The 16,530-nt window shown below is 33.6% G+C and overlaps 2 protein-coding genes and 1 long non-coding RNA gene across 4 annotated transcripts; 1 reads left to right on the forward strand and 2 right to left on the reverse strand.

Annotated features, from left to right (window-relative positions):
* Positions 1-181: 181 nt before the first annotated feature.
* LOC125849840 (abscisic acid 8'-hydroxylase 3-like) lies at positions 182-2,822 on the reverse strand. 2 transcript variants are annotated; one of them, XM_049529809.1, is made up of 9 exons: positions 2,265-2,820; positions 1,678-1,996; positions 1,444-1,596; positions 1,101-1,367; positions 929-1,015; positions 772-850; positions 597-703; positions 390-508; positions 182-287 (listed from the first exon to the last, which is right to left on the reverse strand). In XM_049529809.1, the coding sequence occupies exons 1-9, from the start codon at positions 2,471-2,473 to the stop codon at positions 197-199; spliced, it is 1,431 nt and encodes a 476-aa protein (XP_049385766.1). In that variant the 5' UTR covers positions 2,474-2,820; the 3' UTR covers positions 182-196. The 2 variants fall into 2 exon arrangements, with proteins under 2 accessions (XP_049385766.1, XP_049385765.1); XM_049529808.1 differs by having other exon boundaries at positions 1,444-1,996; positions 2,265-2,822.
* LOC125849844 (uncharacterized) lies at positions 896-4,760 on the forward strand. Its single transcript, XR_007444714.1, has 2 exons — positions 896-965; positions 4,427-4,760. It is a non-coding gene; the product is annotated as an uncharacterized LOC125849844 (long non-coding RNA).
* LOC125849842 (transcription factor VIP1-like) lies at positions 4,158-10,361 on the reverse strand. Its single transcript, XM_049529810.1, has 4 exons — positions 9,681-10,361; positions 8,402-8,534; positions 4,732-4,816; positions 4,158-4,649 (listed from the first exon to the last, which is right to left on the reverse strand). Exons 1-4 carry the CDS (start codon positions 10,241-10,243, stop codon positions 4,408-4,410), a joined length of 1,023 nt encoding a protein of 340 aa, XP_049385767.1. The 5' UTR covers positions 10,244-10,361; the 3' UTR covers positions 4,158-4,407.
* Between the last annotated feature and the right edge of the window lie 6,169 nt (positions 10,362-16,530).

The following is a 16,530-nucleotide window of genomic DNA, read 5'->3' on the forward strand; positions in this document are numbered from 1 at the left end:
TTGCTTTGAACGTAAAGATATATCACTTTGTTGGAGACTGCAAATATTTAATCATCATCAAAGAGTTCCATACTTTATATTTCAATATAACTCTGGATCTTTGGGAACAACTTCAACACCATGGTTACTTTTCCTTATTTGTGCTATTTTACATTCTCCTACAAATCTGAAAATGCTTTAGTGTAAAAGACATTATCTAAAGTGTCTCAACCATGACGGGATACTTGTTCTTCAGCATCCTAACAAGTGTTGGCTGGACGGAGTCATCTGTGTCTAACGGTGTCCATCTACAAGGAAAACAAATTTTCAAGTCAGTAATGCAACTGCCCACAGGAAATTAGAATTATTTTATTTTTTCAAAAAGACTGTTTCTTGTTTATTCTCCTTACTTGTATCTGCAGACAAGATGATGAAGAAAGACAGAAATTTCCAGTTTGGCTAAGTTGATTCCAGGACACATGCGTGGTCCGCTTCCAAATCCAAGGAAGCTGAAAGGTTTTAGAGGATCCTGTACAGAATCCAACAATTTTCTTTGTTATGAAAATCTCAGTGGTGTTGATTAGAAGGAGCCTGCTTATGTATGTTGGAGAACTTACATCAAATCTAGAAGGATCAAACTTCTCAGGATTAGGAAAAATCTTGGGGTCGTGGTGGATAGACACTACATCCAAGTTAAGTGACCATCCCTTCTTGATTTTGCACCCTGAACATGGTTTTAAAGAGTCATTTTAGATCATACAAAGTCTAGATATCGAGAAATCTGTCAGTTACCCTCTATCTCAAAATCTTGTGCTGCTTTTCTTGAAAACCACGGAAGGATTGTGGCCATTCGAAGTGTTTCACTGATTACCTGAACATTGAAATATCAACAAAAAATTGGTTACTTTTGAATTTCAGAGCTGAATTTATGACTAGTATGCAAGCTCACTTTGGCGGTGTAAGGCATATTGTTGACTTCAGACCAGGTGAGATCTAATGTGCCTTGTTTTCGAGCTTGGATTTCTCTATGCTCCTCCTGTAAATAAAAGATTCTAAGTTATAAACTAATGTCAGCAGTTAAAGGTTGCTCCTTTTCTCTGTTAGGTTCGAATAAGAATTACTCTTAGTCGTTCCAATACAGCAGGATTTTCTTGAAGAAATTTGAGGAGCCATGTTAAAGCAGCAGTTGTAGTATCGTGGCCTGCAACTAGAAGTGTCAATATGTTATCCTTAAGTTGTTTATCTGTGAGTTTGTCGTCATCATCTCCTTCTGGTGCATCTTTGCCATGCTTCTTCACCAGGGATTGCAAGAAATCTTGTTTTATGGTTTCCCCACTCCTCCGTTGGTCAATTATCGAGTCTAACATAGCATACATTCGATCACGAGCCTGTAGTTTACAGATAGTCATCTCTTTTAAGCTGTCCATTCATCATATTTTGCATAGAATATCGACAATTTGTTACCTGAATGCCACGATAAAAGGCAGTTCCCGGGACTTTAAAGGGTAAAGAAGCAAAAGAGCCAGAAATAATCTTGAAATTGGTTCGAAATTTCTCTTGCTCCTCACCAGTTGGCTCTAAACTCATTATCATGTTGCCTATAACCTTCAGTGTAAACTGCAAAAAAACATAATCTGAAAGGTTCAAAAATGCCTCCTTTAGACCAAACTCTAGGAAAAAATGATCAGAAGACTCAACTGTGGAAGTTTCTTCAAGAACCAAAATTTTTCTTCCAGACCACTGATCCAATGTTTCAATAGCTAAACTGTTGATAAACTGAAAATACTTCTTTAAACCATCAACAGAAAGTGGTTCAGCAATTAGTCTTCGGAGTCTCTTGTGCGCCTCTCCCGTCTGTTGGAGCAAGCTAGTAGGTCCAAGTACTTGCTGTCCTGTGTAGAAAAGGTTTAAGCTCACTATCCCATCTTTACCTGTCAACAAGATCTTGCTTGCTTCTCTTCCGGTCATGAATACCGTATACCTTCCCAATACATAACTCTTAAACACCTTCCCATACCTAATAAGCAAAACCATAACACAAGTCATAAAATTGAGGTCAGAATTTAGATAACAGAGAATTTTCTTCGCGAAGTGATGTAAAGATAGCGTGTTGAACAGTTTTCTGAAGGGAATGACAATGTTAGATCAATCTCTAAAGCTTATATATAGCAAGCATTATCTTGCTGAACCACTTTATAACCTCTCTAAAACATAGCACATATTCAGAATTGCCCCTGGAGAAAAATTTGAACAATTTTCGACGTGCTATATTATGATGTACTCACAGTTGCTGTCTCTTATTGATGAAGCTGTATATACCAGCAGGGCTCGAAAATTCGGATATGAAAGAGAGACTTTCTCCAATAATAGGCCATCCTAAGGTACCTGGAATTGCTTCCATTTCTTTTGGAGAAGCCTTATTTGTTCTTAATAGGACTAGTAAAACTACTAAAACCAACACTAACAACATTACAATAAGCATGATTAACTCCATTCTTGATTGTGTTAAATCTGCAAAATTTGATGAGTTTATATGTGATATTGTACTGATGATCTCAAGAATGTTCTGTGAACAGCTTAGTATTAAAAATAATTCCTTGTTTGTTGTTGATTAATTTGTACAAGATGAATGGGATAAGACAAATTGACCCCATTGAATATAATAATACTCCCTCCATCCAAATTTATGTGAGATTCTTTCCTTTTCCTCGTTAGTCAGTCTCAAAAGAATTAACTCTTTTCTATATTTAGTAAGTAACAATTTAACTTTAAATTTCTCATTTAAAACCACAAATATTTGTGTTTAATCTATTCAAACACTATGGGAATGGGGTAGGGTGGAGTGTGTTGGAGGACGGAGAGGAGACAATAAGCGTGGTATGGTACTTATGAAATTTGTTTTCCCTATTTCCTCAACTCCATTAGGAAGTTATTTTTTTCATTTTAAAGAATTTATTTTCCTAAAAAACATATTTTTCAAAAAATTTGACCAACCAAACACGGAAAAATTGGTTTCACCATTCTATCTAATTTTCTGCAATGCTACCTACATCTTGACAAGACAATTTCACTTTCCTATTGGAATTAAGCCAAGTTTAGCTTAGTTGGTGTCAACATTCTTGTCTAATCACAGCTGCTTGTCATGTGGATGTGGGGTGTTATTAATTAATCCTTAATTACCTTGGCTGATTCGTAGATTTTAAAAGTTTTCTGTTAGTCTAATAAGGCCACTTATTGTTTTTCATTTTTGGAACTAAACTATATGCCAAAGTTTAACTTAGTTGGTGTAAACATTTATTGTCTTGACAATTGACAGGCAACTTAACAGTTGGAAGTGATTAATTAATTAATCTTTGAATCATTGCAACAATGGATTTTTTGGCGTTGAAATCATGGCTATTAATGCCTATGAATATATGGCATCTTCTTCCTAATAATGTCAAAATAGTTTCATATCTATTTCACATTGTAGATTTGAAAATTTTTTTTCTCAGTTATCTACATGGTGTGGTGTTCATTTTGGGATTCCCATCAAGACCATTTCATTCTTAAGATGCAAATTGAAACCTTTAATTAAGAATGAAGAGTCCATATCTCACCTCAACCGTTGATGATAGATTAAACTTTTAACTTCTTGTTTCATAGTCAAGTTCTTCTCTTGTTTCTTGTTATGTGGTTTTAGATGTTAGTTGATGACTCTATTATGTAAATATCCTATAAAATTGACATCCTTCCAAAATCACAAACAACAAGAGATATAACAAACATGTTGACCGTCCAACTGCCACAAATACAAGGGAGCGGACCCATAGAGGTAATCCCTAGAGTCCTTTTTTTTTTTTTTCATTTCGAATAGAGACTCCATCTAGCTAGTGTGCTCCTTAGCTGAATGCACAATTTAGCAACTACAGACTAAGACGCTTCAGAAGAGAAGCTACATTCATCCCGAGTTTTACTGTGAATTGTGACCATACTTCAGACGAGTTAGATCACGCATCTCTACTCTAAATCTAATCATGTTCAATAGAAATCATTTAAGAATCCAATCTATCAACTACTATGAGGCTTTGTCAGTTAATGAATCCACCATAAATAAATCCAATTGTGGAAATAAATGCAAATTTTATTTCCATAATCTAAGATAAAGTATTCAAGAACAATAGAAGAATCTTTTCAAATTTCATCAGCAAAGTATTATTTTCAAACTCTATAGTAAAATACATAAAAGATGTTGAACAATATCTAACTGATGTTTATAAAACAAGTACAAGTATATCCCATGTAACTAGTATTTTGATAATGGTACAAAGTGATCTGACCAGTATACACTCCATAGCCTGTAACACTATTCATTACATATCATTATCAATATATACAAGGCTCTATGCTAATTACTCATTAGTAACATGTTGCCTTTCTTTGACATTTTCAACCCCTGTTGTTAAAGTTCATGAAGCTAGGTTGGGTCTGCCCACCGATATTCTGGGTACTTGTCGTAGACTGAGGCATGTGCGGCTGCTGTTGTTGAGTATGGTGATTACCACATTGGACAAATGACTGCGGTTGGGGAGGGAAATGTGGACGCGCCCCCCTGCTTCCATTTGCAGCTGACATTTGACCAGCTGTTATCTTTAGATGCTGCAGTTCTTCTCGTAAAGCTTCATTCAGAGCTGGAAATTATTCACACACATATGTCAATACAATAGATAGCAGTGAAAATTATACTACTTATTAAGTTATTATAAGACATACCGTCTCTAAGATGGGCTTGTTGTTCCAAAGCTTGCAGCCGTAGTTTGAGTTCTTTGTTCTCAGTAGTCAATCCACTATTGTCTCTCTGCATCATCATACAGAAATGGCATGTAAATGATTAAGGATATGTTAATTGTTATTATGGTTCTTGAAAGCAGTGTTAGCAATCTGCAGTGGTAATATTCCATCCAGCACCACATAAATACAATACAGTCGATATATGTCTACAGAAATGTCCACAAGTTGAAACTGTGATTTTGCACGCACAGTATATATGACTCGTGAATAAATGGATCGTCCTAATGTATGTTACCCACCAAAATTAATGAGAATAAGGGAAAAAAGTTCAACTGTCGACCAAAGTAATTCTTTTTAAAAAGGAAAACAAAAAGGGCAAGGAGCATCATGGAAAAACAAGAATGGCAGACCTCCACACAAGTGCATATGCATGATTTTGTGGCAGACAGATCCATACTCAATGATGACAAAAGGAGCGAAGAAGTAGCATAAAGGTGACTTTTCAACCAAAAGTTGAAGTTAAAAAATAATAATTTTACAATCAGAGCAACGAAAATAACGTAGATTCTACAAAAAAATTTATTGCTAGCTAGCAAGATACCATACTCGGATATTTAAATGATGCTAGAAAACAAGTTAAGAATAAGAACCTGTTAATTGATGATGACTATTCCTCCATAAAAAGAACATTATTTAGCATCAAAGAGAAGCGCAACAGCTTGAAAAAGCCTAATTGCCTGACCAGCTAGAGGGTGGAAAAGAAAAGCTTTGACTGAAAATTTTCCTGTATCCTAAGAAAAGTTATGCTTTCCATAATTAGCACCAAAGAGAATGCAACAGCTTAGAAAAGCCTGCTTTCCTGTATTTTCCTCCCCTCCATCTTACTAATGCTTGCACAACCCCTTTCCCTGATTCTATGCATTCAAACCTTCACGGGATAACACTATCTCACTTTTTCCAATATTCACCTCCCAACCACTAGCTCCCTCCTCCAGTGCCAGCAACAGCACCCTCCATATGTAACTAGCAATGGCACCATCTCTCTCTTCTCCAGTTCCCCATTACCATTTTTAGGCCTAAGCATTCCACATTACTTGCAAAAGAGGGCAGAAACATGGTACATAGTACTCACTCAATCAAACAGAATCCTAAATAAATAAAAAAATAATGTGAAGAAAATGAAATTATTGCTGTCAATGTAGTCATAACAGTTTAGTGGTAGATGGGTACAAGTTACCCCAATAACAGCCCTAATTCTAACTTCTTTGATGACAAAAGGGTTAATTTTCAGCAAGCAGGAAATAACGAAACCTCAGTTACTGAAAGTCAAAGGTTGCTTCACTGTTTTATAATAACCATCCGGCTGCATTGAATATTTTGATCATCCGCCAACATTTCTTTCAAAGTCACTTTGTTATTGAGCACACATTTCTTTCCTCAGTTTGAAGTTCTTCACCAAATTGGTCAGCCAAATTTTGCCCCTTTTACTTCTTAGGTCGCCAACAGTAGGATTCTTGATTCTTCATCATGGTCTTCTCATTAGTAAGATGAACGATCAATTGCTTGACCAGTATATTGGTACTTAAATGTATTTTCCTTCATCTAACCACATGTTGAAAACCATTTAAAGATCAACACAAACACACTCCTACCCAATCATTGGGATTCCTCCCCCTTCCCTAGCTACCCTCTTTGCTAATATTTGCAACCCTGATCCTCCTCCTGAAGGCAAACCTACTTCACCTTCATAATGCTAATCCCCTCTCCTCCTCATGCACCACTAACTCCCTCACCCATTGCCAGCACCGGCGTTCCTCAAGTCCTAAAAAACCCATCTCTAGCTTTGTGATGCCCCCCTCCTTCTTGGCTGCAGCACCCCCTAGACTGCTCTTCATCAATTCTCCAATTTCTGAACCTCAATGATAATCCTTCACAAAAGCTACTTTCTCATCCCCATAAAGCCATAATTTGAGTAAAAGACAAGATCATAAACATAGCACTTTTTCAATTTTTTAATCTACTTTTCCCGATAGGCACTTAGCTGAAAGACAACCCTAAAAAAGGGGAAAAACAAAGATTTATTTCTGTTGATGCTATGATTGTAATTTAGTGCTAGTCGAGTAGTGGGGTGTTTTTATCCAAAAGAGCACTTAACTTTCAAGCTTCTTCAATGACAAAGTTCAGTTTTACTTTAAGAGGGAAGTAACCTGTTTCGATTTCCGAAAGCTAAACATTTTATGATTCAAACATAACCATCCAGGTAACATTGGATCAACTACACATAAAGTCAACTAAGATCTCAGCTCAAGTTACCAACACTGTTGCCAACTTGTTTAATCACATGCTGCGATCAGTTTACAAACTATGCTTGGATCTTATTTCAAAAGCTCCCAAAAAATAACCTAAAGATATGATCTTATACATATCCAATGATGTGACTTGTAGGCAAAAACATTTCTATCCCTCTGTTCCTTTTGATCAACTGAAGAAATGATCCTAATCTATAGAACATACTGAGAATAGCAAATAGAGCCTCTAATTTTTGTCATCAATTTCGGCATTCATAACCTCTGATCTTCAATTACAAAATGGACGAGAGCTTGTTTCTCTTCCTCAGCCCTCACAATTAGGTAAAAAGTACAAGAAATCTAAGTTGCTCGGACTCGGGTGCGGGTGTCTGATACAGGTACGGATCTAGAGGTTGGATCTTTCATGATCTAATTTTTAAGATTCGGGATATGGATCCATGTATGGATATGGGTGCGGGGATTTGCCTAAATATAATTAAAATATCTAAAAATAGAGTTATAAAACCTAAATTATGAGATATTATGTGGAGAACTTGAGGAGAATCTTGGAAAGAGATTAAAGGACAATGAGTGACATATAAATTTCTATATAAAAGGTATTCCATTTTCTTCAATTTCACCTTAGCTTGTGTACTATTGATTATAGAAATCATTAAAACTATCAGACTTTCTCCATCAATTTTGGTCAACGTACCCAAAATCAGTTGACCATATCGGACATGGATCCCACATCCACACCCACACGGCCACACCCATGTCGTGTTGACACGGGTGCGGCACCAAAAGTGAAGAGTCCGAGTAACTTAGCAAGAAATACAGACAGAATCTTTATAAAGACATCTATTAGAAAATCATCCTACCAAAATTCTTAATGCAACAAGTTCGCCAGAATAAGAAAACCATGTAGTTCATTCTTTGAGCCCAACTAAAATCTCATAAGAATATAAAATCATAACATCCTAATTCATTATCGGGCAATGAATGAATTAAGATAATTCAAGTTAAGTCAAAAAATCATACAAAGCAGAGAGCCATTTTGATTTGAAGATGTTACGACTCTGACTCACACACATGCAATCACATATCTGAACACAAAAGGCTATTGAATCTCTAGGGTTAATTCATATAACAAAATCTCATAACCAAATATATATATATATATATATTGGATATACTCATTGCTTATTCTATGAAAACATGAGAAGCTATTGAATTTTCAAGGTAACTTTATACAACAGAATTTGATAACCATGAAGAGTGATGCATATAGTCATTTTGCCTATTAAGAAAACAAAGAAGAGTACTGTAATAGCTTTTAAGAATACAGTCTCCCTATTTTGTACCTGCAGAACCGTGATTTGCGCAGTCAGAGTAGTAGCTTCACTCTGCAGTGTCTGCACCTTTCTCTCCAGTTCACTAGTATAACGAATTTTCCGCTCCTTCGAACGTGCAGCAGATTGTCTGTTTGCAAGAATCCTGTAATAATGCAGAAACAAAGATGAATTTCTACAAAAGCATACACAAAGTTTAATGCTAGAACTGCTATCTATAAGGGGACTTAGTATTTTAAGGAAAAATTGAAAACATGGAAGCCATGCTATGTAACAGTGACACGTCACACGCTATAACCTTTTGTGCAAAAAATTCAGATTACTAAAATTGACATTGAGAAGTCGTCAGTAACCTATAGTTTTGAAATCTTCTCATCTCTTACCAGTCAGGTAATACCACTTCATTAAAGAATACATCATAGTAGCACTGCATTCTCTTTCATCTTAAATGAGCATACAAGGTACAATAATATTTTTTCATTAACTCAGTAATCCGGTTTCTCTGCTAGGAGCCTCTGCACTGCTTTTAAGTAGTTTAGTCCCCCCTCCCTCCCTCTCAATCCCTACTTCGTTTTTCCCAATATAAAAACATTACTTATAAAGACTAATCCCCTATTTTAAATATCCTGACCATTTACATATAATGAAGTGGAAACTTATTTCACTTCCCCAAGAGACCTGTTGCAAATGATCACCAATATCTTTTTCTCAAATCATATCCTTTTCTTCTCTTTCATCCATTTGAGTGTGAGAATATGTAACTCATATAATTTCACCAAATTCACACTTGACAACTCCATTATACCAAGTCAAACATGCTCTTTACAGGTAAAAACATAGACAATTTTGGCATTCCCAGGGACAAGCAAATCACTTCAAAACCAAGAAATATAGCAACCATCTATTTTGCTTCATGTGCCCAAGAGGCCAAGGATTTCCAAAATGCCCAATAATTCGAAGAGAGATTTCCTCTAAAGCATTAGACCTAAGTATAACTCCAAAGTAAAAAACTCTTAACCAAAGAAAGAAACCCTCAAGCCCAAAAAATTTCATACTACAATTGAGGCAACTGCATATAAAATTGAAACAAAAACAAACAGAACTTTATGAAAGTTCAAACCTTAATCACTAGAGCTAAGTATAATTCCAAAGTCAAACTCTTAGCCAAGCAAATAACCTCAAGCCCAATTTTTTTTGAAGAGACATTTCGTCAGCTAATTATAATTCCAAAGAACTTAAATTTTTCACACTATAACAGAGAAAAGGAAAAAACTTTGATAGAAGTTCAAACCTTTTGGCTCTCTTGGGATCAATCAAAGCCAACTCAGCAAGCCGATCAGGCGCCATAGCTTTCTTAACAGAGCTCTCAGCCTCAAACGACGCAGCAGAAAAAGAACCATCCATCGAATTGCTATGCCTATGACGAGAACTCGAACCGGAACCCAAACCCATCATCTTCTTCTCCTCCGACGCAGCGGGCGTTGTAGCTCCAGCTTCACCAAACTCCAGACCATCAAAAAAGTCGGCGTCAACGGAAAGACTCCTGAAGTGATTCAACGGTCTAGGTTTATGATCAGTACCCGGTCCGTTTGAAGACGAGTCAGCTGAATTCGCCGGCTGCATGTGGGTATCAGTAGAAGGGGACAACGCCGGCGCCGAAATGTCAAGGTTGAAGTCAGCAACGACGTCGTCTAAGAGGATGTCATCGTCGAAGTCAGGGAACCTGAAGAAAGTCTCCGACTGTGCCCGGCGGTGACGTGCTATACGGGTCGGAGTATCCGGCATCTGGTCAAGGTCAATCCGACCCGATAGAAATGGGATGGGTATAGGCTTTCCGGTGAACTTCGGGTCCATAGTTTGTCCAAATCAATTCTTCAGTTCGATTTTGGAAAGAAGAAGAGAGAGAATAGAAATGGGGTTGGGGGTGGCTGTGTGGAAGAAGAAGAAGGAGGAGGGAGAGAGGCAGTTGGCTGAAAGTGCAAACTCACATGGGAGGGTTTATTATAGTTGTTAGGAACGGTTAACCAACTGTGGCCGGAGCGGTAAAAACTCATTTATTTGGTTGTGAAATTTTGAACTTGAGTTTGTCAAGATCAGGTGTCGAGTTACTCATTTATTCTTAATTGAGAGATTTTGAATTTAAGTTTTTTTAAATTAGGCATAGAGAGGTAAATACTCTTTCGTTAATCAAGAGGAGAGAATATATGAAAATTTGAATATAATCAAGTTAACCAAGAGGAGAGAATATATGAAAATTTGAATATAATCGAATTTTAGTGTGAATATAGTATAACAAACGGAAATTTTTAAAAGATATATATAAAAAAGTCCAACACTTCAAGATAAAATAAGAGGTTTTACTATTTTATTGACCATAGTGCTCTATTTTTTTAACCAATATTTTAAATTAATAGGGAATATTTTTAAATTTGAGAAAAATGATAGGAAATTGTATAAAATTGTTTAAAGTTATAATATATAAAAGAACCCTATGTTCGCCAATGTGCATCACCACAAACCATGAAATTCTTTTAATTTATTTATTTTCAAAATTAGCCTTTCCCTCCTTTCAGTAACCTTCATAACCGTCACAACCATCTTACAAATTAAGCCTCCACCAAATCTTCCATATGTATAAATATCAGTCTCCTTTGAACTTACTTAAGCAACTGATCGCCAGATATGAATGCTGGGCCAAACTTAATCCTATGTAATCTTGCATTGTTGCATGCATTAGTCTACCGTTTCTCGATAATTTTACTTTACCTTTGGTGATTTGAGTTAATCATTTTTTTGTCTAGGGGTGGTACAATATAGATTGAAGGTCAATGACATTTATTAGAACTTTAAATTGATATTTGAAGTACACGTTGTTGGATTTTAAAAGGTATGAGTGAAATATGAAGCGTTGCGACTTTCATAAAAAGTTGTGACTTTTATGAAAAGTTGCTACTTTTATGAAGAGTTGCGACTTTTATGAAAAAATTGTGACTTTTATGAAAGGTTGTGACCTTTCCGAAGGATTGTAACTTTTCCAAAGAGTTGTGAACTTTCCGATAAGGCACAATAAGCATTTGTTCACACTACCATTTGTTGTCTATAAATAGAGGGATTTTCTCTCATTTTAAAATAACGAAAAATTCTGAACTACTACTTTTTCTTCTTCTTCTTCTTCTACACAATTAAATATTCGTGTACTTTGCTCCTGTTGATTAGTGGCTCACTAACACCATTATTTTTCTATCATTACACTGTTGAATAGAATCGGTCTATCATGAGGGGATCTATTCCTTTAAACCTCGGGTACTAGAGGGGAATAATTTTCTTACGAAGACATTGTGCATTCAGTGGGCTCGATTTTTTCCTTTATATTTCATCCTATTGTTACAGATCCTGGTATATTTTTTACAGTCATTAATTTATACTTATGTTATTACTTGTTGTTTTTGAGTACATGCTTTAAACTTTGTTGATTATGTTCTGCAAAGATATTATTATAAGTATTTGTTAGTACAAATAAAATAACACACGGCAATTGAGTATTCACACAAGTTTTCTCTACTGGAATTGTTTAAGGTACAATAAAAAAATCTCTTAAAGATCGATACTACCATCTCTTGAAGACAAAATTCAAATATGGTATGCCATTATAAGTAATTAAAGACCAAACATTATCGTATCTTGATGTGAGAAGTGAACCAACAAAAGAAGATAAAAATTAATAAACTTTTGACATGGCTTCAAGGATGTTGTGATGGATGACCTATAGAGGAATATGACTAGATTGAAGCCTCTTTTAATCCCAAAGACATAGTTAACTAATTGTGCATATTCAATATGAAGTATGGATAGATTCTCAAGTTTACTGCAAGTTGTAAATATATTTCTTGAAGTAATAGATGTGTTTCTCGACACTACGATTGAAATGGAAGTGTAGTTTCAAATTGAACTCCATCACTCTAGTATGCTGATTTTTAAAAAATACCCAAACAAACTGAATAGTTTTGTGTAATATTTTTCCCTTTCAAGTATATATGATAAGTTGAAATGTTGTCCAATATGATACATTCTTCCTTTAATTTTTCATTTTAATAATTTTTAATGATACATTTAAGTTAGGAACTTTAAAATGATATATGTAAAGTAAAATGTAGGGCTGAACTTTCTACAACGTTAAAATTAAAATATTTGTCTACTTTTTTCAGCCTTTTAAAATTTATTTATCCTTTCACCAATGATTATTTGTTTATTAGAAATTTAATATCTCAGGTTGATGTTCATTTGAATTCCCAAAAATATCAAATAGTAATGCTTCCTGGAAGCAAAAGGATAAATTATAAAATTATTAATGGTTGTTACTACGTAATCTTGTATGTAAGATAATATAGTATTTTAGTTTTAATAATCGATAGGTTTTAAGTATTATTTTAGAAATTGCATGGAATATTCTAGAGTTGTAGAGTATTCTTGAAAAAAACTTATTTATAAACATGTAGAGACTTGTTTGATAATTATTATTTACGTAATAGCCCCTAAGTTAGTAGTACAAATAAATGAGCATTCATTTGTAAATTCATCAAGCAAAACCCTTCAATCTTCCAAGCAATATTATAGAAGTCTTCTTAAAAATTCTCTTGTGTCTTTCTTCATTCTCTTAGCGATCCAGTATTAAAAGACCTCCTTATGTCATGTAGCGTCTAAGTGGCATGATAACGTTGTGTATCATGACAATTAACTTAGAAAAGAAAATATGATGATGTAGGAAAATCGATAGAAGAAATGACTAATAGAAAGACGTTACTATTGTCTTCTTCGGCGGCTGAACAAAACAATAGCGAATCGTATGATTCGTAGGGTGTTGGGCAGGGTTCGATATTCTGTTCTTCTATAATGAATTTTTGTATCCGAGTATGAATTTTATATCCGAGAAATGTACGTACAAATTCATATCCGAGAAATCTACTATGTTATTCTTTAATAAATATTGTATCAGAGTAAGAATTTTGTATCTAACAGATGTATTGTTTTTCTACAATGAATTTTGTATTCAAGTACATTATATAGCTTATTGTTGTCAAATAGTTAAATTAAAATTTTAAAAATAAACTACAACATATAGGAGAGACCATAGAGTAAACACATTTTGGAAATGAGTCAAGTGGTCAAATGCATAAAACGTGAGGTGAGTGTTTTATGAATTTGAGATGTTAGTCTCACAAGATTTTTTATGCTTTTATAATCACTTGAAAGATATTTAGGAGTTTGCTCATTTTGAAATTTCTTTTTTTTTTCTAGATGAAATTACTATATATACATATATTTTAGAATATTGATTAGCGATAAACTTCTACAAGTATAGGTGCAGAAATATATGAAAGGGATAAAATTATTCTTATTTTATTCTTATAATAAATATTGCCAATTTAGAAATATGATGAATAAATATAATTAGTAATAAAATGATAAGGAATATTAAGTTATAAAATATGTTTAACAAATATTATTGGTTTGCTTTGAAAAAAAAAGAATCAAATGAGAGAAAATCAAACGATTGGAATGATGGAACAAATTAAAATATAATGGGATATGACTAAATTATTTGGCTAACTCTAGAACACTTGATTATTTAATTGGTTAATATAATCACCCCCAAATAATTGGGGAGTAATAATGCTAAAGAAGCTTCCTTCTTGTCGGAACAATTTGTTGTTTTCTATTGAAGTGATTCAATGTGTGTTTATTACTCTTTAACAAAAAAATTATAATGGTTTTGACATTAATAATGCCACCAACAAATGATTAGACAAGAAGTAATATAGATGCAATGAATTTAACTAAGTATATATTCAAATGAAATCTCGACGTGGCTCGTAAAATTGTTGTCATTTAATTTAGAGATCATATATTTCAATTGTGAAAATTATCTTTTGCATTAATTAATATCATGTAAAACTGTATATAATAATTTGATTTTTTTTCCAGACGTTACACATAACAAAAATTTAATTTATCAGGTTGTCTTTATTTTAATTTTTTTATGGTGGAACTAAATCATTCATTAATACCACTTGTAAATATAATGATGATATTATATTTGGTCTATGGATTAATTATAAATAGTTCTTCAAGGATAACAAGTTATATCGTCGGCCATGGATATGAATATTTTGTGCAGTGCAGATAAAGACAGGTATTGCTATTCAAAAAGGATGTTTATATTTGTAATTGATTTAAGATATTATTGAATAATAAATTAAACTTTGTATTATTATTTAAATATATACTAAAAATAATAGCTGGTCAGGAATTCAATCAATTAATATGTGTTCTAAAATTATCACTACTTACCATGCAAGAAATTGCTTGGATCTTTGTTTTTGGATAGGTTTAAAAAATAAGTATAGTTGAATTACAAGCTAAGATTAATTATCTGAAAAAATTACATAAATAAATATCTTATTTTATTATAATCTCTAAGATTTTCTACCAGTTAAAAAAATTATAAATCCCTTCTCGTATACATTCCTATCCCCTCTCGGATACATTCCTATCCCCTTTCGGATACATCCCTCTAATGTATCATTTTCAATTTGTGAGCTATGTACTCACATGTTTTCTGATGTATCCGAGATCCTATAAATTTCAGAGATTTTTGTAATTTGGAAAAGAATAAGGATATAATTTAGTTAGCTCTTAACACTATAAAATTTATATATGTGTGTATGCGTGCCCACGTGACAGAAACACATATAATTATTGAGTGATGTCAATCGATATCTCTTTATTAAAAAATTACATTGTATAGTTAGATAAAAATATTTTTTTAATACACAATGCATATTATCACATCTTGATTTCTACGTAATTTTATTTCTTTTATATTTTGACAACTCTTAATTGAAATTCTGACTCGCCATCATTGTGTGTGTCTTGCTATAGAAGTCGGCATGTCGGCATATTACAAGTTTATGAAAAAACTTACAGTTTGAGTCAACAGAAATATTATAACTCTGTATAATAACCCAACATGATTGGTAACTTTGAATCAAGACATGATTGGTAAATTTGAGCTTTGCCAAAAGTTTTTTTATGTTTTTCTTTCTAAATTTAATTATTATTGAAGTGATTAATTTGGATTCGTATTGTCAAAAGAGTATAAATCTCTCATTAAAAATAAAGAGTATCATTGTTTCAAGCTAATGATAACATTCATGTTACTAGATACGAAGTCGTCTTTTTAAATAAATTTAATTTTCAAGTTATTCCATTGCACAAATTGATAATTGACCAATGAATTAAGCAATAAGGAATATCAAATCTACTCAATTATGAGTTAGTGGACCTCTATTGTTTGAGTTGTTTCCTATANGAGTTGTTTCCTATATTACTCTACTAGTAATTAATATCTTTCTTTTAGGAGAGAAAATGACTAAAAATTCTCCTAAATTATTTAAAATAAGTTAATTTTATTCTCCGTTAATTTTTTAGCTCAAAAATGTTATCTCCATTGGTCAATTAGCTAAGAAACGCCCTTTGATTGGTCAAATATTTCAAAATACTCTTCTTACTAACGATCTCTTTTGTTAAACAACTTTTGCTTACATGAAAGTCCATGTTCCCTCGATAGCTATAATATATTATACATACTACTATGCTTTTTCTACTAATATATATATATATATATTCCTAGCTTGTGGGTTCATAATATTGGTGCAATCATGCATGACGATAATTAAGTCAGTTTTTGTGGTTTAAATGAACAATTTGTTCTTTAATTTATGTCCCAAAATAATTTCGTATTACCAAAAAGGATTCAAAATCAACAAAAAAATTTGACCTTAAGCAGTTGATTTTAGCATTTTTTTATGAAATTGACCTTTGGAGGTTGATTATTTAGCACCAAAAATCAGAAAAGTGCAAACCAACCAAGCTCGGTCCATGATCTCTGGGGTCGTTTACATTTTTTTTTAAAAAAAAAATCGACCTTCGGAGACCTGACCTTAAACCTTAAGACGCCGAGACCCAACCTTCAACCCCAACTCGAGCCCTGAGACTCCAGGACCTGAGCCTATACCAAGCTGTAATTTGGTCGAGCCTCGAGACGATTGAGTTTGAGAGGGGTTGGTCATGTGTCGATTAAC

Source organism: Solanum stenotomum, unplaced genomic scaffold (genome assembly GCF_019186545.1).
Source record: "Solanum stenotomum isolate F172 unplaced genomic scaffold, ASM1918654v1 scaffold11127, whole genome shotgun sequence".
NCBI classification, from domain to species: Eukaryota; Viridiplantae; Streptophyta; class Magnoliopsida; order Solanales; family Solanaceae; genus Solanum; species Solanum stenotomum.